At 45.0% G+C, this 22694-nt stretch overlaps 1 protein-coding gene across 3 annotated transcripts; it reads right to left on the reverse strand.

Annotated features, from left to right (window-relative positions):
* Positions 1-281: 281 nt before the first annotated feature.
* Positions 282-22461, reverse strand: LOC131272491 (putative inorganic phosphate cotransporter). 3 transcript variants are annotated; one of them, XM_058274237.1, is made up of 5 exons: positions 21970-22461; positions 20274-20325; positions 15305-15624; positions 1158-2050; positions 282-1089 (listed from the first exon to the last, which is right to left on the reverse strand). In XM_058274237.1, exons 3-5 carry the CDS (start codon positions 15360-15362, stop codon positions 478-480), a joined length of 1563 nt encoding a protein of 520 aa, XP_058130220.1. In that variant the 5' UTR covers positions 15363-15624; positions 20274-20325; positions 21970-22461; the 3' UTR covers positions 282-477. The 3 variants fall into 3 exon arrangements, with proteins under 3 accessions (XP_058130220.1, XP_058130219.1, XP_058130218.1); XM_058274236.1 differs by lacking the exon at positions 20274-20325; XM_058274235.1 differs by lacking the exons at positions 15305-15624; positions 20274-20325; positions 21970-22461 and adding an exon at positions 4838-5702.
* Positions 22462-22694: the final 233 nt, after the last annotated feature.

Below are 22694 nucleotides of genomic sequence, written 5' to 3' on the forward strand. Positions count from 1 at the left end.
ACATAAATTGCCCACCCAGCGAGGGCAAAACACGGGCGAAAGAGTTCAAATTCAATTTGGTGGGAAGAAACGGAAAAATTAGAAGCAAAAACACTAAATGTGATTACTAACACACATCTAGCATGGCTAACGCAATTAACCAAAGAAAGTTGGTGAAAAGAAAACAGAGGAAAACATAAAAAATAATAGAAAAGAATCTCCTCCTCAACTTAGAGAAGTCGAAAGGTAACAAAACAAAACTCGCCTTAAATTTACCAAATTTGTGCAAAGCAACAAAAAAAAAAGTGTAGAAATACAATTGTATTGCCTTGGAAGAAGAATTCGTTTTTTCCCTTATAAATAAAAGACTGTGCTCTATGATTCTAGTTCCCTAACTCGTCCGGTTGCACCCGAGACGTTGCTTGATATGTTTTGGTCGGTAGGTCCAGGCTTCAGGTTTCGCCTGAAGTCCCTGTAAAAGAACGCCCCCTTTTCCCCCTACGACTGGTGCGCCTCGTTCACTGTCCGATGCGTGAGACTCGCCGTCGTCGTGCCGTTGACACCGTTCGTTTCACTGTGCACCGGCGCTTCGATCGAGGCCTTCTGCGGTTCGTCGTTTTCCGGGTTGTCCCAGAACTGACGCTGGCCGGACGCGAAGATGTTGTAGAACGTGGCGGTGAAAATGTACACGCACGCGGCAATCACGAACACGATGCGCCACTGGGCGATCGTCGGTTTGCCCTCGATGATGTTGCCGGCCGCCATCGGTGCGAGCAGACCGGCCAGGTTGGCCGAGCAGTTGGTGAACGCCATCAGGATGCCGGCGTACCGGGGCGTGAGGTCGAGATGGTTGATCTTGAAACCGGCATAGATACCACCGTTAAGACCGACTCCGATCGTCAGGATGGCAACGGTAAGTCCACGGCTGCAGCCGGTGTAGGAAGCGACGATCAGTGCGATCGCCGGACCGTACTGGCCGATGCTGTTGGAGATCTTGCGTGTCCAGGTGTGGTTGATGCGACCGGACGTAAGCAGCCAATCCGCTACCCAGCCAACGACGATCGAGAACAGCCACATCGCCAGGTATGGGAGGGCTGAGAGAACACCGTTCTACAAGATACAAAACAAACACGACATTAGATCAAGGGAAAACGAACAGTTCGAACAGCGTCACCTACCGTCTTGATGGAGAACCGCAGGACCTGCTTCATGTAGGTAGGCAGCTCCGTCATCAGCGTCTCGTAGCCATAGTTCTGGCCCAAATGCGCCAACAAGATCGCGTAGAACGGCAGCGACTTGGCGATGCTGGTCCACGGAATCGGTGGAATGTGGATGGCCGCGTTGCCCCAGAGCGACTGCTGGATGTACTTCTTCTCGTCCTCGCGGATGCGCGGATGCGTGACCGGGTCCTCGTGGCAGGTGATCAGGAACGCTATCGACCAGACCGTCCCGATGATGCCGAACACGTAGAAAATCGACGGCCAACCGCCATCGAACCCGTGATCCGCCAGCAGCCCGGACAGTGGCATCGATATGACCGTTCCAAACTGGGCCCCCGAGTAGACTATCGATCCGACCCGAGACCGTTCGTTCGGTGGGATCCATTTGGCGAGCATGGCGTGCGTGCACGGTACGATCGGACCCTCACCCAAACCCTGGATGAAGCGGACGGCGATGAGCCACCCGGCACCGCCCTGCCGAGCCGCGACCGGTACCAGAAACGCGAACACCGAGTTGAGCAGCATTCCCCAGCCGAGGAAGCGCATCGCTCCGTACCGCTTGGCCAGCAGACCGAACGGGATCTGTGTGATTACGTAGCCGTAGAAGAAGGACGAAAGGATGTAACCCTGCATACTGGTGCTCCAGATGAACTCGCCGTCCACCGAGTCGTCCGACTGGTCGCCGTAATCCGTATCCGGACACTCGTCGTCGAACTCTTCCGCCTCCTTCTCGATTGCGGTCTGGTTGACCATCGCCACGATTGCGACGGACATGTTCGTGCGCATGACGTACGCGTTCGCCATGCCGAGGAACAGCATGAACACGGTGTAGTGTCGTGTACCGAACTTTTCTGTGGGGGGAAAACCGTTGAAAAGCACGTGATTAGAAACATGGAATGCGTTGAGGTAAAACTAGTTGAAATGTTTATAATTCTGATGCAATTAGAAAATAGTATTACTATGTACTGCAAAATCTCTAGTCCTCACAGTCTGTAATAATACACAAGAATCTTCAATTTTAAATAAGAAGTAGATCGCACCCAAATTAAAACAATTGAAAAACAGTAAAAATACCATTTTTATGACAAAAATATAATCCAACAATTTCTGCTACTGTTGTGTGCCCAACTGTTTGTGTCATCTTACTTTCCCGCTCGTCACGGATGACTAGATTTGTTTTCAAATTTGTCAAACCATCCCTGTCAAGGGGATTGATGTGGTCCGCGACGGTGAACTAATTGGTTCACTAGATATAAGGTGTGAAAAACAAGACATTCCGGTATCCTGCCAAGGAACACGCGTGCGGAAGTCCGATGGGATGTTCTTGCACACGCCATACGGTAACGAACCACATCGAGGATGCAGTACTGTACCTTAGTGTCTGTACAGGGACAATCAGCTGAGCTGCAGCTAAGACAGAAAAACACTCAAGCGAAACACGATGTTTTGGTGTGGCGAAAACCAAGACCGATTGGCCGCGGATCGGTCTCGTTTTCCCCTTTCGTCCGCCCACGAACGTGTCTTGCGGAAAGGTTATATTTTGCGCCTCAACAGCACCATCGAGCACGTGCCAGCTGTCAGTGTAAGTGAGCGTTCGTTCGGTTTAACCGCGGCAGTGAAAACAGAAACGGGGCGCAGGGATGGTGTGGGACAACGGGAGCATATGGTGGACAAAATTGCAACATTGAAAAAAGTTGTTAGAAGCGCGCCCATTTTTCAAGCCACTCAGTCATTGTTGACCCGCAAGCAGAGCACAGAAAGATTTATGGTGGTAGCATTAATTCTCTAAGCTGCCCGGAGTGCAATGTGGTCAAACACACCAGATGCACCATAAGACGAACAAAGCCTTGTGATACCGTCCGCTTAAGCTTTCGTACTACAAATGGGCGACAGATGGGCAGATAAGAACCTCCGGCAGATAATCAAAGTACAGGAGCTTCCTTTCCGCGAGCAGTGTGCACCCGTGATTCAACGAGGTCATCACCGCCTACGTCAATTCTTGGGCATGATTCCTGGTGAAGCAAAAAATACGATGACGAGTGGAAAGTTACGCCAACATCTTGGGTGAGGAAGTGAGTGACATAAAGAATCTCTGATATACCGTTTCTTGCACAACAAAGTAGGGCAACTTCCCCTGGGATAAGATTGGTAGGAAAACTTCCCAACAAGTGCATAACAAGTGTACCGAGGAGTGGATTCCACTCCGTTGGGCAACTGGACCAATTTGGCCCTAATGGAAAGATTGCCGCACCCTCACAGCATGCATTAGGTGATCGTCACTGATGAGCTTGATCAGACCAACCGCAGATCTAGTTATTCCGCCACCGCCGACACCTCTAGAACGAACGTGACCGTGAGTCCAACTCGTCGCCCACTTGAGCCAGTGTGTCCACTTTAGTGGAACGAGGCTAGACATGACCCACCTAGACTCGACCACTTTAACACAACTCCATTACCGAGTTGCGTGTGCTCTGCAGCTCGGAAACGTTGATTAATGAAGCGTCACCCACAAATCTCACCCTGCACGTGTTTTATAACAAAAGCACTTCGGGTACATCTCCTCGTTGCTGATAAAAAATATTCGTCTATCACCATGAATCACGATGAATTAGAATTAAAGAGAATAGGTACATGGTTACACGGTGACTGCGATAAATATGTTTCAATGAAGAGGTGACCAGTTGGCCTACTACTAGACTCGGCTCCAAAAGCCACATGGAAGCTAGATGGAACATGTTACGTGTTATCGCATCCCTTGTAATCCCTCAAATCGATTCATGCGCCTGCGTGAAGAGTCGCTGCCGGTCATTAGTGCTGCTCCATATCTAATCACCTAGCACGCGGACATTGTCCACTCAGGTAGCACACACCCGACACCGCGGCATTAGCGCCATTTTATTGATTGATTGATTGATGGGCGGATTGTTCGGTCGAAAGAGGAAAAATATGCGCTCTTCTCCGGACAGATCTATCCATCCATTCCATTTTACAACTTCCCGCCGCGACCAGAAGGGCTCGGCATAGGACTATCGTGGTACATAAATACCTCTGATAAGGGTTCATCAAGATATAGGACGGACCGCCATATAACTGTTATTATAAGTTGGTACAGATAGTGCAGGTAGGTGGAAACCCGTTAGTTTTTTTTTTTGAGAATATTATGTCCACTACTTATTCTTCATTTAAACCACTGTCCGAGCTGCAGCAAATCGACAAACCGGTCACATATCGCATTCAGAGGCAAAACAAACCAGCCAACAAGCGCATCCGAAGAGTGCATTTGTGTTCCCGAAGGCGGTAAAATCAAACCGGTGACGCAGATTAAGCTTGATCACGTCACTGCTTCACTGCAAGCTGTTGATGTTGTGATCGATCCGCTGGGGTGATCTTTGAGCCCACATGCTGATCAGGCTCGGCGCTTCATACTCGTCCCATCTTGAGGAACCGGCTACGATTATCTGATTGCATCATTAGTAAAGATCGTTCCAATGTCTGTGTAGGCGAAATCACTTTCCGAAGAATTCAAATCACGTGCTTGGTTGATTTCAAAAGGGGTTTCGCGTGCAATTTCTCAGAGTAGTAGTCCTCCTTCATCCTCCTAGCTCAATCAACACTCTCTAAAGTACACTTGGTCTTACTTTGCGGTACGATGCCCTCGTCGGTGGCCATTTGTGCCTGCTCCCACACGAGCACGTGCCCATCGCGGGATCGATTCTCGGTCATCGTTGTGAAGATATTCTCACTACTTTCGAACGGTACCCAACTTCAGGTACCAACAGCAAGATGTCGCGTCGTCGCCACAAGTATTTCACAGGCGCGTTTCGAGTGAACAAATCAAACAACACTATCGAACTCGTGCACACATGGTCTGGTATCTGTGGTCAACTGTGGCAGGACTTCACCGATGGTGGACTGATACTGATGATAGGGCACTTTACACTACTTCTCGCTGCCTTCGAACGGGATGAGTATCGCACGGCTAGCTTTAGCCGGTTTCGTCGTACGATGTCCTGCAGCACATCTCCCCACAGGAGATGTTTGTTTTGCACTGTTTTTCTTTTTTTTTCTAAATATACACAGACACTCTCAGCAACACGTGAAGGGAACGCCTGATGTAGCCGATCGTGTCAAACGCCAGCTGATTTATGCTCCCCTATATCGCGTCACTTGCGCGGAAAAGGGCAGCCACGCTGAACCCGTGCGACTCGAATGATGACCCGGTATGTCTGGTACAATATTCACACACGGGTACACACACTCTCTGGTGGTACCAGTACAGCGACACAGCAACTGTTGTCTAGAGTCTCTAGAGCACACTGGCGAATCGCAAAACGTCGCAAGAATCCGAGACCTGCCAGCTGTTTCCACCGTTCGGCACGATCACCTCCGATAGACTGGGACCAGATCAGTCCGCGAGACGATGGTTTTATTCCGCGCTGCCATCCGTCGTGCCGGTGATGCCGGGCGCCGTATTCTGATAGACAAGGCACGGGAGCGAGTGAGCAACAGTCACCCGAGTGTATGTAAATATACGGATCGTGCTGCCACGCCGTAGCGGGTGACAGGATCGTGACGGCACGGCAAACGGTGCCACCCACCAGCTCCAACTTCGGGCCAACCACCGACATCCAGTGGACTTCCGAACGGATTCTTCCGCACCGCCGTAACCGGTTGAGCTTAACCTGTCCGCTGCATTGGTACACAATGTTGCTTGCGATCGCGAAATGTGGAGTCCTCGAGAATCTCCGGTGGAACTCCTTACAGATCTTCTCACAAGTGTCTTGCAAGTGTGACTTTTCGATAACTACACACCTCCAAACTACTGTTTGACCTCCCTACGTTAGTGTTACTCTTGCCGACTTTCTTTACTCTGACTGTTTTCAAATGACAACTGTGTGTCCTCGACATTCAGAAGGCTACAGCGGACGACATTCACAACACACCCTTCTCCAAAACCGCACGCGGAATCACTAATCTTTAGGTTTGCTTTCTTAGACACTTCCCATGCTGATAACGTGGTCATATAGCGACGCACTATCAACACCACCACCAGCAGAAACATTCAATCTGTAGGAGTTTGTAGCATTGGGTTTTTTTTAAATCCACCGCAGCAATAGCAACAACAAAAAAACACAAACACGCTGATATCAAAGCGGGACACACACCCGAAAGAAATACCGGAACCGCCTTCCAAGACGCACACGATCACGGTGAACTACGTGAACTGTCAGAAGGAGCGGTGCGTGACGACGCCGAACATCTTCGCGCGGTTGCCTTGACGAAGGCAGCTACTGCGATTGGGAGAGTTGTTCAATGCGGTGAATTAAACCACGCCGCTGTTTGTTTGCGACTTCACCAACACCACAACAACAGCTACAATGAGTTGCATTAGAAACTGCATTTCTAGCCGGCGATGTGATATGGGGAGGAAGGGCAGGAGATACGGTGTCGAACTCAACCTCCACGGTGCAACCTCGTGGTGGGGTCCACGAGCTGTTGGCCTAGTTCTTGAGCGTTCCGTCAACTGCGTGAGTGTGAATGGTGGGTACCCAGCACTCGGCAGGTATCTTCACACTTGTGGACGTATGCTTCCGGGCAGCGTGTGGACTTTTAAAATTACCACTAATTCATCTCCAATGCCAGACATTGAACTGGAAGTAAACCCACCAATCCGTTGTGCTGTCCACCTGATAGATGGATGACAACGCGTTCTTTCCTTCCCTCAAACCTACGAGACGCAGTGTAAGCGACAATATAATCTCATATTACCCACGTTCCGCGAGGGAACGACACCACGACCTCCCGGTTCCCTCTGGCACGCCAGCGACAGTACCGCTGGTCTTAAAAATAAGACACCCGCGTGTGCTGTTCTCTGCTGTTTGTGTGTAAAAATAGTCCACCCCGATCCGGTGTACACAGTTTGTAACGAACCCGTCCGTCGGGCTTCAAACCCAACTCGCAAAGTACTTGAGGTGGAAGGTTTTGAAGTCTTGGTCTCGTTGCTGGATGATTACTCCCAGATGTTTTGTGTATTGGGGAATTTTTAAAATTTTGGAAGAACCTCTAAAGACACAGTCCAATACCCGGTGATCAAATTTATAGGGAAATATCTACGGTATTCCCCACCAGGCGTAGAAAACGTGGTTTTTAATTAAAAACAACATTCTGCCGGCAAGTCCAATCTTCTTCAGTCCCACACAAACCAACACCCTCTCTGGTCGCTCGTTAAACTAAACGACGCTATCATTTATCGCTCACGCCGATGCAGGTGATCCACCACAGCGCGACCATGATCGTACCGCCTTTTCGTCTTCAACTAATCCACTCACCCACGAAGGAAGGGGGGGAAGTCCAAGAACCGGACCGGCAAAGACACTCTGATGGTGCCCACGCGTAAGATCACGCCTTGTGCCATACGCGACAGCGGTGTATTTCAAACAGAACCATATGGGGTTTTGGCCTAATTCATGCCTTCACGTACCCGGAGATGTCCACTCTCCAGAAGAGCTGATAGCGCCAGGTTCTACAGTTGTATTTGCTAATGATACGGAAAGGGCCTTCGGAAGGTTTGGACATTAGACCACTTTATGCCAATCCAAAATTCTACCCTTTCAAACAGGTTGATCCATCCAACGATCCATCTTAAATGGTAATCGAAGCCGTGACGTCAACCGGAGGTGTTGTTAATCTGGCTGTAAAATCGTGGCAACAGTGTAAAACAGTGGTATAAAAACTTGCACTACTATCGGTGGCGATCACAGCTACCGCCAGTTTCTCCTCGCCTGAAGGGGAAAGAACGAAGGTGTCCTCCTTGATGTGACTATTTGTCAAACAGTTCCGACGGTCAGCGAGATAGCATCGTTGATAGCGATACAGCGAGCTTCAAATCGTTTTCGAACCTCGAGCCCCACCGCCGGCGGGGGGGGGGGGGGGAATGCTTATTTGCGACATCCCAAGTACATCGGAGGACGTGCGTGTCGTTCGGTCGACTTCTCCAAGCTCTTCCTGTCACCTTCCAGGCGGTCACCCAACACTGGGCAGCGGCAGCGTGGAACGATTTTCGTTTCGTTTTCTCTCTTCTTTTTCCCCAAAATAAGCAAATAAAAAACAATATCACACGCGCCCCTTGTTTTCCAATGGCTGATAAAACTGAACAAATACTAAACGTACCGGAACGCATTTGTCTATCATCATTTGCCTTTGCCAATTGGTGCGTCGTATGTGATGTTGGAGGGTGGTTTTAGATTTTAGGGATTTTTCAACCTAACGCATATCTTAAATCGACAATCTTGCTTACGGTTCGAAATAGTTTCACAATTTGTCACCACTTCAACATGCTGAGGTCGAATTGCTTACCTCAAATCAGAACGCAAACATTTAGGATAGTCCCTAGTAATACACAGATTGCACAAACAATGGTTCAGTGAAGGTCCCTCGGAACGCAGGGCCATAAACTGAATGAGCTCCACTATCATTTACGGTACATCCGGTAAGCACGGTTTACTTACACCGTTATCTAAAACACCTCATTTAACGATCTCGCAGTCAACGGAAAAGTTGAAATTTTGAATTGAAAATATCCCCTCCAAGGGAAGCGGTACACATGAGCGTTACTAGTCAAGATCGCAACCGTTTGCGAACCGGTTGGTGCAGTAGGATGCGTTACGTCAACCGGTTTATAACGGTAATAGACCGTTTGAAATGGTTTAAAGGTTTTGCCAACGGTTTGCGCCGGAAAAGACGTTTTTTTTAAATAAAAGACATTCTTTTAGACAGTAAGTGGGAAGCAAAATGAAAAAAATTTAAGAAAATGTGCCTCAATGACTTCCCACTCGTTGAAATTAAACTTTACCGTACCGCCTTGAGGGCAGAGGATGAAAGAATTCAAATCTCGTTAATCACTTTCGTTGGAGGCTGCAATTGAGTGACTGGCACTAGCACTGCTCGTTAAGTCAATTGATAAATCCATTCGCAAGATCGTTCGGCGCGCCAGTTAGCAAATATTATTTAAAAAAAACACCCCCAACCATTCTTCCGACCACCTGTCCAGCGCGGGACATTCGCATGGTTGTTTGCGATAATTGAACAATTGACAGTTAAGTGTGCCAGGACAGAGCGAACGGAAATGAACCATTTGTCGCCAACGCTTGACGCACATGACGTTTGAATTGGATTTTTATTAGCCTAACACGGCACGATGGAGCGAAGCCGGGATAAAAATCAAAAATTCATTTTTGGATTTCAGAAAAATGACATATGTTTTCTTAAACTACAAGATGAAACTAAGAAATGACCCAAAAACTAGAGCCCCTGTTCTTCCAGGTTCTGAGAAACAGCCCGTCAAAGTCAAGATTTGTGAAAATATTGCGTGAAAAATTGAAAAAAATCCATCAACTTTGAAGGTTTGTAACTCCTATAATAATGATCGGAATCGAATTTCAAGTACAGTTTTGGAAAGCTATATTATCATGCTTTAAAATTGTTGACAGTTTAAGTAAATTGAAATTGAAAGTCACAAAATATTAAGCATTGTTTCGCAAAACTCCTGGAAATTTTTTCAATTTTCTGTCATTAACCTTACGCCATCGCTAAGGATTGTGAAAGATTGTAATATGATGCATACCCACTTATAGTCTAGAATGTTTTGTAACAATAAATGATAGTTTTTTTTGCGCATACGCGCGCATCTTTACGTTATTCTGTACTTTATATGTGAAGCTTATAGTTTATCACCTACTAGGCGTCTCCATCATGCCATATGCAACATCATGTGTGGTAAGAAATATGAAATGAAATATGAAATTCTCATTCAATCAAATATAGGTCGATGATCGTATCGTAAACATGTGAAGCAGGGTAGTGGTTGAACATCACGTGAAAGGGAAAAGACAAGCCAAGTCAATGGCCAAGAATGACATTTGGTTTGGTTTGCTTTGAAGGTATTAGGTCGCTTTTTCTTGTTCTACAGCTCACAAACCCATCTTTTTATACCCACAATTCCTATTAATAATGTACCCTACACTAACATTTTGTTCTGTTTGTACCCTTACCTGTAAAAGTTGAAGTTAATCTTCAAGAGTTGGTGAATCACACTGCGTGTAGAATAATTGAAATGCAAAAAGTAGAAATCTTGCGGCACTTTTCATCTTCTTTGTGTGATTCACTAAGCGTCGTATTATTGCGCTCGTGATCTAGTGGACACAGCATTTACAATCAACTGATTCATGGTTCCGTAGAAAATACTGCATCAGACAGTGATTTACTAGTATATCTAGTACTAGTAACTCCTATCCGTCTTTCATTTATTAGTGACAATTCAGATATCATCTGGATAAACTTGATGCCCCAAAGTGTTAGGTTTTGCAGGCTAATTGTGATCAAGTTTGCGAAAGATTCAAAAGAAAAAGTTATACAAACAGTAGATGAAATCAAACGCCAAATAACCAGGTTAGTTCCTTTTACAATTCAGCTAAATGAAACAAGTTATGTGACGGTAAATTATTCATTTTACATGAGTTGAATTGAAGGAAAAATTTTGGCATATTTAACCGACACTATGTATACGCAAACATGTTATATATATGGTGCAAAACCAACAGAAATGAACAGTGTAAAGCACTTATAAAATGGATTTAATCAAAATCCTGAGAATTTATCTTATGACTTATATTCTACTACACTGCACTGTTGGATGAGATTTTTCGAATGCTTGCCTCATACTTCGTACAGAATTGAATTTAAAAAACGGAAGGTAACTTAAAAATTATAAAAACATGCACAATCATCGAAAAAAATTGTATTGGAAAAGATGTACAAGGAATTTGGTGTTAAAGTAGATGAACCAAGGTAAATGGGTGGAAATAGTACGACGGGAAATATTTGTCGTCGGGCTTTTTCAAACATAGAAAAATTGAGCGATATTTTGCAAATAGAAACAGAACTTATAGAAAGGTTTCTAAATATTTTAATAGCCATCAACTGTTCACAGCCTTCAAATCCAAAAACTATTAGTATATATTGCAAAGACACATACATGTTTTACGTACATCATTACAGTTGGTACAAAATGCCTTCTACTGTCCACAAAGTTCTTGCGCATGTAAATGTCCCAGCAAAATTGGGATCCTTAGGAGAGGAAGCAGCAGAAGGTAGAAATAAATAATGAAGAAGGTATAGAAGAGAACACGTCCGTCAAATGTAACGAGAATTCAATATTAAAGACATTTTTATGAGAGCATTACAATCATCCGATCCGTACATTTCAACAATATCTCTGGCTAAATCGTTAACAAATTAAAAATAAATCCCATACCCAGACGCAGTAAAACCCTTTTTCGTAGATTACAGCTCCTCAAATAGTAATAGTCCCTTGCCAATTCAAAACCAAGAAGATAATGGTGCAAGTTCAGAATATTCAAATAGTAGCTCTTCGTTAGGAGACGTTATGTCCACGTTAGATGCTTTGAATATCAATTATATTCCAAATGACAATATTTTGAATGAAAGTTTGTAGTAAATTTAGTTTGTTTTGTATCAAACTTAAAAAAATCTTTAAGTTAATATAAAAAAGAAAATTGAAAAAAATGCACCCAAAGAAAATTCCAAAAAATTGTGGTTTTTGCAGCGCCACCTGGCGGGATTGTCCTGAAACATCATAATTTCATGTAATATAATAGTATTACACGATATTACAATGAAAAAATTGCAAAACATTTGATTCCGAATTTTATCCCGGCAATTTGCTCTTTTTGCTCCATAGTGCACGGGCCGGCATTTGGCAACGCTGGTGACACGCTAGCGAAAACACGCAACGAAGTATCCGGGGAACATAAAAGTTCCGCCGTTCGCGTGGTGGGTCAATGCAGTTCACGCCACGAATGCAAATAAGGGTGGACGTCGGGAAGACAACGGAAAAACAAGTAAAGCTCACCTGAGCACAAACGTCGCGTTTTTTTTATCGCGATAATGGAGGTGACTAAACGCGAGATTTTCATATTTGCACACCGTTCGCTGGATGACGAACGCGCGTTGTTTTAAGATAGAGCTATGACATAACGCGTAATTTTCTTTTTAGCGCGCATTTGCGAAGACAAGTGAAATAAATGAGTCCAATTTTCAAGACAAATCAACTCTAGAATCGATTATTGACGCATTGAAATCATGCGCAAAACGAAACTGACAAAATAAATAATATTCCTTTATAAAGGAAAAAGGCAAAGAAACTTAAATAGATATTTCTACATTCCAAAAATATCGGATTGAAGCCATTCAAAATCAATAAAGACTAAGAAGAAATAATGTTGCTTTTGAAAGATAATCGAAAAAGTCGGTTCGAATTAGCGGTGCCAAATTGATCTCCCAAACAATTTCCGTTAAACTTACTCAACCATAATATGCCCAAATTGGATTGGCAACAAGCAAACGAAACGAAAAATGCAACCACGCTGACCAAAAACATATGGGCCTTATTTTTTTGCCAACCAAACCTTTATTGTATCCAGAAAAGCCTCGTTTTTTTTAATTCCACCACATTGTTAAACCGGGTACCTATCCGAAGCGACGGTAACCATTTTCGTCATCAGCGTCGCTAATCACAATCATAAAAAATAATAATAGTTAACAACATAGCCTGTAATTTTGAGCCGCCTCGGGACCCGGTCGACGTCAATTTCTGTCAGCTTGATTTTCAACTATCGACTGGGGGTTGATTTCTGTTTCCATGTTTCATATTTGTCCTACGCGAAGACACGACATATTTAAAGCGACGGCTAGACACATCGGGAATCGCACGAATATTCCCGCCTTCCAGCGGGATTCCCGCTGGACGACGGGAAACTCCATATGAAAAAAACGGATTTCGTTCCCGCTATGTTTAGAAAATGCGAAACTACGACCTGGCGGGAACGGACGCATTTGCTTAATTGAAACCTTTCATGAAAAGTTTCATTCGCTTGCTATAAAAACGTCGGTATGGGCAACGTATATGGATGCGGCCGATGTTGTTGGAGAGAAACCAAAATGCGAGTAGTCTTCTACGCAAAATTTTGGAGGAGGAACTCAACAACACCATTCATAAACTTTATATTTTATAATGATTCACAATTCCACTTTTACCTGCCGCCAATTTAGATCACGTAAACAAACTTAAACGTAAACAAAGCATCACTTTGACAGATCGGACGAATAAGCCGTTCCCGCTGGATATTTTGTCGAAACCGGGCTACTTTTTCCCGTTCCCGCCACCGGGAATTCCAGGCATGTTTAAACAGCAGTTAAGATTGATCGAGATGTCAGATTATTTTCACATAGAATATTCTTAGTTGCAGCCCGTTTCACATAGAATATTCTTAGTTGGAGAGTTTGAAACAAGCTGTTTTTTACTTGTGAGAAGACAACGTTATTTGAAATGCCTGATAGCCGATCGTTTCCAGTAACTGCACCGTAAAATGTCACAATTCTTCTCACTCTTGCTAACAACCATTGCACCCGCGTTCTTCAAGCATCTACTCCCGCGTCCCAGGACGGGTGTGGTCATAATTTAAAGTTGATTGAAAATGTCATTGAAGCACGTGTGAGCAGCTATTATCCGAGCGAGAGGAAGGGGACAAAAATCCCAAGCGTCTCATTGTTAAAACGAAGCACATACTCGTAGGTCTTCTTTTTTTGAAGATAATGTTTATATTTAAGCGTTCACTTCAATCAAGGAAGAAGAAAAGCACAATGAAGCACTATTAAAAGTGGTCTCCCTGCACCTGGAGGTGATCGCAATTCGCACCGGCCGGCTCTTGCACTTGGCAAGCGGTCTTGCTGCAAGTGCATCATTTGCGAACGTGCCCGGGATGGCTGATGAGGCTTCGCGATGCCTCGAGTAAGAGTTTAAAACGAAAAATGAAAACGAACGCCGCCGGTTGCACATTCCTTTACCGGCGAGAGCCGCGCACTGACCGTGAACCACGTGACAACTACATGCGGCCGTGGCGGTTAGCTGTTACCTGTGTGTTTTTTTTACCAGCGGTAGCTCCATTCAAACCATAACGCTCCGGTGCACATCCGACCTTGCACACACTCGCGGCCAGCGCGCATCAAACAGTGCGCAATAGTGCCGTAAATTTGAACCTAAAACAGTTCGATATCACGAAGTCCTCCGGCGTACCGTTTGCCGGCACAACGTTTCGTTCAACTTCCGCAAACAGTCGAGCAGTAAGTCGTGCTTCTTTCCGCTTGTCACCTCGTACCCCAGTGGGTAGGAAAAAGGTCGTTATGCACAGCATGTAACGAGACGATCATTATGCTAGGTGATCGCAAAAATTCTTTGCAAAACATCGCGATCGAGCAAACCGGTTTGGCCGTCAATGGCCTCCTCCAGCCCAGCGGGAAACGGTACAGCAAGACCGCGTGCGTGCCAGAAATGACCGATAGATCAACGAAACCGAGAGGGAATGGAGAATGGACCGATAGACGAAACAAACAAATATTCACACGAGATGAACAACCGCGACCGGTGGATTTTGTATTTGCATTTTTCAATGTCACGGTACGTGTTTTCTTTCGGTACACGTGAAACGCCAGACGCGTTACTTTAAGGAAGTGGTCGCATTTGGGCATAGGAATTTCATGGAACTATCGACGATGTTCTATTGCTAAGCGTGGTTGGCATGTTCCGTTACTTTTGTGTCCTTAAAATAATTCATTAATCTTCAAACCAGCTTCGAAGAGCTACAAGACCAACAATACCCAACGCTACGGTAAAATACACAAATTGATATAATGTGTTATACGTGATCGTGCATTTCAAAAGTTGAGCAGATATTAAGAACAAATAGAACATGAAAACCAATGATTCTGTATTCTTGTAAAGAGCAACAAAAATACGTTTCTTGTTCACGACGAAGTAATTAAACAGAAAATGTTCTACAAAATCTGCTAATAACATACCAAACTGTCGATCAATCACTGACAAAATGTTGTTTCATCATTATTTAATAGATGTTTTACAGTTATAACCCTTCAGCAAAAGTTTCCCTGTAGTCTGTATTTTTTTAATAAATCGTAACGCACCAGATTAGGAACTATAACCGAAAAGAGAAAAACCAAACTCTACTTACGGTTCGGTTTCTGTGGCTCGCCATTGTTGTTGGCCAAATACTCCTTGCTGGCCGTCATGTTTACGGTTTGGTTGACTACTGTGGGCTTCGCTAGCTGCACAGCTTTACTTCACAGTCACTTTCTTCCCTTTAGGTGGGTGAACCCGATTAGATGATTCTAAGTAATAATAATACTGATGTCTTGTCTGATGACGCGATCGTTTCAGGTCCTGGTTTGCTGGACCGAACACGTTGCTGGCTCGATGCTACCAACCTCGTTAGATGCTATAATGCGTTTCCCTGGTGTTGCTTAGGCAGGTGCTGATGTTTAGCTATCATTTCTGTAAAGAAAGAAAGGGAAAAATTGATTGTATAACGTATCGTGACATAAACGATTATATGCAAATGAACAAACATCGGAGATGAGTGATGGTAGTTTTTTAGTAACTTCTCAAATTTGGTAGGTAATAATAAGTAGTCTAGACAACATTTCGCAACATTGCGCAACTTTCGGTAAAAATATTAACCAGTTTTGTGTGAAAGATCTTCCTTCAATACCCATCAGACGAAAAACAGCATCATAAAAAGAACATACCCGAAGCTCTTATTCTAGAACCATCAACGTCTCTACAGCAAACCTGCCTCCTCGGGCGCAGCTGTTTGTTTATTCGGCTCTTTCCAGACATATTTGGGTATTTTTCTGTTTCTTCTTCCATTATCCTTCTATCACGTTCCGAGCTGTGTGTTCGCTTTGAATCTCGCAAACGTGACGATCAGGTGACTCGTCAGATGTTTCGATCAGTTTGTTTGGGTTTTAAATTTAAACTCTCTTGAGAAACGTGAATGCCGCGACCGGTCCGGGTTTGCACGCCGAAAATATTGAGGTTCTTGTGAAGCGACGCGAGAAAAAAATTATGTACGCCAAACTGGAAGGAACTTTGCGATATTTGAATAAACATTTAATGAGATCGTCACAATTAAGCTCAACTTTGTTGTAGTGGCTATAACGTGTAGATCGAAAGCTTTCCCTTTGAACATTGGACTTGTTGTGATGAGACTTAGGTTTTTGTGTCCCACTTGGACAAGTTCAGTTCCCGAAGTTTGGTACAACAAACTGTTGCAACATCATTGTTGAACGTCACTGTTGCAGACGGAAACATATTTTTAACTCCAAATCGTCCTGGATCAACGTCACCGCTAACGATCATGACATTCGCAAGCTCTTCAGACAATTCGTCTCGTCTTATGAATGACTCTACAAAAGTACCAAAATATACCTCGGAGGACTGGAACGGACTTCATTGCGCAACCCTTTGTTAGCCATTTCGCTTTCCGCAACATCTCGATGGCTCGGTGTCAACTTTTGACACCTCAACAACAGCAAAAGTTCGCGAGTCTCGTTTGTGGTACTGTTTTTTGTCTTGTTTGCTTTATATCCACAGGTTAATCGATCGGTTACCAGCAAACGCCACCCAGCGTCAACAAGCTACTAATACGTCAGGTTTTCACGGTATCCCCGACATAAAGGTCCGACACGGCAATCGGCCACTTATCACACTTTCACCGTACCGGTCTGGTGCCCTTCCTCACTGTTGTTGCCCTCCGTCGACACGCCACACCGAATGCCTGCTAGACTATGGCTGCTGCTGCTGCTTTCTGTCATTTGCAACGAAAAACCACTTGAACCAACGGACGGCATTTAGCCTCAAACGACGAGACGGAGACGAGGTTTTTTTATTTCACTGTTATTCCCCGTTGGCTGCTTTTTCTCGCTCCTATTGTTTGCGCGAATGAAGCAGGGGGGTTGTTTTCCTAATCTAACACCATTTAACGCCGGCATGTGAACCAATTTCCGTTGCGCCATCGGGTGCTTTCCTCCCCCCCGGGGGGACGGGAAGCTGGTCTGAGTGAGCTCGGGGCAGCGGCCGCGAATAATAATTGCCAGTCCGGTTTCCCACTTAAGCCAGGTGAGCATAACGCATGTTTAGCAATACCCTAATGCGACTAATAGGTCGTCAAAAACTGCGCCAATGGCGTCCGTGAGGTCATTCTCGTAGGATGAGAATAATAATTACCATCTGTTGTAGAAGTAAAATGTTTGCAAAAAATTTTATTTAATAAAAACCTCCACGATTGCCTATCGTGAAAATGAAGGAAAGAAAATGTCAAATCATTTATCAGCTACCCTTTTTAGCTTCGATAAACACGTTCCAAAGGAGGAAAGAACGAGGAGTTTAAACGCTTAGTCATCAAAGATCTCCTCGGATTTCCTCCTTAGCGATTCTGAATTTATTCGGAAATAAGCAATCCTTGCCGTAACTTTTAAACTACACTGTGCAAACAATAGAATCCAATTATTTGGAAAATATTGAAGCAAAAAATATTTTAAAAATTAAGAGAAGAGTTGCTTCACCAAATGTAAAATTTCAGAAGTAAATAACAAATTCACTAAACAGTAGCCATTTACTGATCAGAAAACTGTTGCGAAATGACAAATTTGTAGCATTTTGGAAGTGACAGGAACAATTTATCACTATTTAGCATAGGGATTTGGTCCAAAGAAGGAACGGTAAAAATACATGTTTGATGAATGACCTGTTTTTCTGGGACATTGCATAATGCCAATGGACCAAAAATTCCACAGCCAGGCTGAAAAGGTACTCTACCTAGGAAGGTTTCTTCGTATTACTTGAATGAAAAGGTCTTACGAATTGTAAAAGAGAATTACAATGAATCAAGAGTCCCTGGAGAGAAGGAAAAGCTGACCTACAACATTCCACGTCGCAAAAGCGCGTATGTGTGACATTATGCAACGCATGGCACGGTCAGATATGATCTCGGTTAATTGTGCTCGATGGAAAATTCCTTTCATTACAGTTTCCTGCCATCCGGTGCACATGCCGGGCAGGGCAGGGAATCTAAGTAGGAACTAGGCACACCGAACCATCCGAGAGCGCAGGAAGAGCCGACCGAGGCAAACAGAGATTGGCGTGATACTGAAGCGACACGTTCCGCACGAATGTCACGTATGCGTCGTGCAGGACGCAGGCACATGTGGGAACGAGTTTGCAGCCGACCCGAGCCGATGGCCTAGGAAGGTTAAGAATAGCACACCACAGGGCTAGAGTTCAAAGTCATGGTCAGCGTGACCCCGACAGAGACCCCTCCGAAACCCGAATCCGATTCCCGTGAACCGGTCCATCGGTGGTGTGTGTCTCTCTCTGCCAGAGTTTTCTAGTGGGAAAACGAGTCAAGACAAGCCAGAAGAGAGTGAGTCAATGATTGAAAAGATTGAAGCTTCCACTCCGGCTTGGAGCGAGTTATCACTTTCGATTTCCACTTCCAAAAACCAGAACTAAACCTCCATCATCGTTCATTGGCCCCAAAATCGACGTGAATGGCCTCGATCTGGCATTCGGCAGACAGCTGATTAAATATGTATAACGCAACATCGTGATCCAAGCTCGCTCCAGCGTAGTTTATATGCCCTACCAGAAGTGCACCAAAAGCCGGTCCCTAGTTCCCGATTTCGCCATCGGAGGAAGAGACAAGTAAAAAGCCCTGGGATTGGGGTGGTGACGTCGACCTTATCAACCAGTCAGTCAACGTACGGCGGCGGACGTGCACAATTAGTATGTGGTCGGAACCATTCCGGTACTTCACACACGCCACGGCCAGTTTTCTGAACCTGTATCTGTCTGTAAGCAACCGATTGAAGGGTACTTAAGATTTTCCGGTGGTAATCCCACCGTTCGATCGATAGATAGCAAACAGCTAGCTTCCTCACCGTTGGAGGTTCGTCGTTAAGCTTCCAACTCATCCTTCACAGGAGAACTAATGGAACGGAATTCAACGCCATTTTCTGCCCCAGATATTCCGCCACTCGTGGATGCCGCCGAGCGTTGCTGCGAGGATTTCTCGAGGACACACAGCTGGAATCATCGCCGGAAATCTACCTAACCAGCCCCCTTGGCCTATAATTAAACATTGTATCTGTTGAGTTTGCTTCCTTGTCTTGTCCTAGCAACATTCGGCGCTTCGGGTCATCATTTTCGCCACCACGCAATTCTTTCGATCATCATTAAGCACGTTCGTCTTTTGCAGGTTCCAACAAAAAAACCCGTCCATCGTTTGATTGTCGTTCCAAATACTGAACATAGGCATCCCGAACGATCGTGGTGTATTTTCAGCCAGATCATGCGAGCCAGTCACGTTAATCTCGGCGGCACATGTGTAATCACAGGCGGTTAAAAAAAACTAAATATAATCTCATTTCTTCGGCCCGTTACGCCCAGTGCTATTTTAAATTGCAATCACCATTTGGCGTCACGAGGAATTGAAAATAATCGCCCCGGGGGCGACCTTCGCAGTCAACAGTAAACAGTGACCACGCTATTGAATGAGCTTCGCACGGTTACGTTCCAGAAGAGATACGTCGTTCCATCCGGATCGCAGCTTCTTTGGCAGTTAGGAGTTCCTTTACCCGAGCAGAACTTTAGTTTGCCATTTTTTAAATGTTAAACTTCGTTCTCGTGCCAACGGGTGGAGGCCTCGCAAGATGGCCTCTAGCAACCTTGACAAAATCAAAATCGGTCGGTCACATTTTCGAAAGCCTATCATCTTCCGGACGGAGATTATTCCCCGCGGTCCCGCGTCCGGTCATATCGCTCGCCATCCGTAAGCCGCACATTAATCAATGTCGGAGTGTGTTGTGCATACGTTGATGTACGCAGCCTGGGAGAATCTAATTGTGTGATGCCACGGAATTGATAGTTCCATTGTGTTGTGCGAGTGAAGGTAGGTTGTTGTTATGCACCGTATCTTCTCACTGGTTCAATCATCGGATGTTTACAATGTTCCGTGGGCTACCGTAGATAAAAATGCTTCCTTCCTCCTCTATTTCACCCTCAGGTCGTGATGTTTCAATTTCAATCACACGGGTTCTATCGGGGAGCAGTTACTCATACGCTTTCCATTGTGTAATTCCAACCTTCTCTTCGCCTTCTGGATGAGATAGGCGATAGATACCCTCCAGATTCCACCTGCAACGAACGGCGAAAGGTTAAAATGGTTGTAAAACTTGCACTTGATCGACCCAAGGTTTATAGAGCGAACCCCTTTCGAGAGCCGCAGATCGGTGAGAACAAATTTTTGCTCAACATATTCGCCCTCAGGTTCTGGCGTCCGACACGCGAAATGAGTTGAACAATCACATTATCAAACCCGGGCGATTGGCGAAGGGAATACTTATTCCCATTCCCCGTCACAGTTGCAAACTAAAGACAGGCGAATGGTTGATTGGTAGAAGAAAAAATAAAATTAAAAAAATAAATAAATACAGTTAAAACAACGACCTGAAGATCACGCGCGCACGATGACCTCGCGGGATCGGACGATCGTGACGCGATGAATGAAAATGATGTGAGTGTTGTTTTAAAGGAGAGAGTGAAAATGTTTTGTGTTTTTCGACGATAAATCGCGCTCGGCCACAAAGGGGTCCATCTTTGTTGTTGGGTGACGAAAATAGTTCCCTTAGCAAGCATGTGAACGGCACGAGTTTTCCACACGCAGACATGCGTCTTCTCAACGGGAGCATTTGTTGTAAATACAACCTGACCTGAGAGATGAATATTATATTATCAAAAAACGAACTTTTCCCTATAAGTTTTATCGTTCCACAATCCGTGCCTCAAGCCAAACCGATAGCCTAACTTTGGACACATGATTTATATGGCGCCGGTAACGTCGGTTACACACGAAACAAACGTCGTTGAACTTGATTTTCGATATCAAATTATTTCGACCACCGCCGGACACATACAAACACGTCTTCAGCTACCTTTGGTACTGCTTTCTCTTTTCCTACATGTATGTTGGCCGTGACCGGCGTGACGAGAGGTTTTTCTTTACCACAGCCACCGGCACCGAAACGACCCGGAAAATTCCACACCCCAACGTGGGTTCAACGTGGTTTGGCCTATTCCAGTGGTGGATTTATTTAAATTCAATTTGATCACCATTTTAATTGTCAGCGTTGTTTTGGTTTCCCAGTTTTCCATCCCACAAAAACCGAACGAAAATCGGCGACTGTGTGGTCAGCAAAGAAAACTCACCACGCACATTGGACACAGCTGTCCAAAAAAAAAAAACATTGCCAACCAAACTGGCCGCGTGTTGAGAGTTTGGTTTTCGGTTTGTGTTTCTAGGTCAGATCGAGTAATGATTTGACCAGCGTCACTTAGTGCACACCATTTGTTCGCCAACCGGCCACGCTTTGATGGATTGTTGCTCAATTCCGGCAGCCAAAGTGGTTTTCTTTGCGGTTTCCTTTGAAGCCGTGTGTTTTTTTTTCGCCTTAGCTCTGTCTTGGCGATTTTATAATTTTATTTTGGTTTATCTTTGCCTTTTCTAATGTTTAAGGAAAATTAAAAAGTATTATTCCTCATAGGCTATTTTAACGAGTAATCAAAGTTCCACCAACTAATCACTATAATTTTAACACACACTGACACAAACAATAGTAGTTAATTTTCAATTTCGAGTTTCACAACACACGCAAAAAGAAATGAAGGATTTATGAATTAAGGACTTCCTACAAAACCATGGGACAGTATGGACGACATTAAAAAAAAAATAAATAAACACAAAACGGACGTGTCACATCGCGGGGAGATTTTACTACTTACACAAAGTGTTTGTTTGTAAAACTGAAGCTGCACTCTTGCTCGTCGTGATGTTGTGTTGGACGAATTGCCGTCGAACCGATGAAAGGATGTTTTACTTTATTTTTTATTTTTGGGAAACTTTTTCGGTTCGGGTTTGTAGCAAAACGCTGTCAAGCTTGACAACCGGCACCGTTGCTATCAGAGTGCAGTACCATAGTGCTTCCAAGGGACAGAAGGGCCATAGTTGTTTTTTTTTTCGATCGTTCCTTGGACGGTGGTTTGTTTATCGTGCAATCCGATGCACCACACCTTCCTCAAACGGACACAAACACGCACAACGCACGGGGGAAGTGGAGGAAAAACTCCGATCAAAGATCGACCGCCGGCGGAGGATCCTCTCACGTTGATCTTCACGTTTTTCTCACTTTCGTCGTTCGAGGTGACGCAGAATATGACTGCGTGCAACGTCGACGTGACGGCGAAGCTGCGATGGCACACACCGGGGAGCTACTGATGAACTACACTCGACCGCACCGGCAGGTAGTTGATTATTTATATAAAATCTAGCGCCTACCAACACCAACGTGCGCGCTGTCTCGCTCTCGTGCACAGTTGTGCTTCGGTACCGCGGGCCAGCGAAACGTGCCATCGTGCGTCGTGATCGTACACACACGCACACACCGCGGTGCCGATCGTCGTGGGTTCAATTCCGCCGCGCGCGAACGTCGCCCCGTCGCGTTATCAGA

This window comes from Anopheles coustani, chromosome 3 (assembly GCF_943734705.1).
Source record: "Anopheles coustani chromosome 3, idAnoCousDA_361_x.2, whole genome shotgun sequence".
In the NCBI taxonomy this organism is placed as follows: domain Eukaryota; kingdom Metazoa; phylum Arthropoda; class Insecta; order Diptera; family Culicidae; genus Anopheles; species Anopheles coustani.

Bases quoted from the DNA above. Each gene is read 5' to 3' on its own strand.
- LOC131272491 (XM_058274235.1), bottom strand. From the start codon at position 4,922: ATGACCGAGAATCGATCCCGCGATGGGCACGTGCTCGTGTGGGAGCAG. The intron at 2,051-4,837 runs GTAAGACCAAGT...TTCCCCCCACAG, and splicing joins CGAGGGCATCGTACCGCAAA to AAAAGTTCGGTACACGACAC. The intron at 1,090-1,157 runs GTAGGTGACGCT...TGTATCTTGTAG, and splicing joins TGCGGTTCTCCATCAAGACG to AACGGTGTTCTCTCAGCCCT.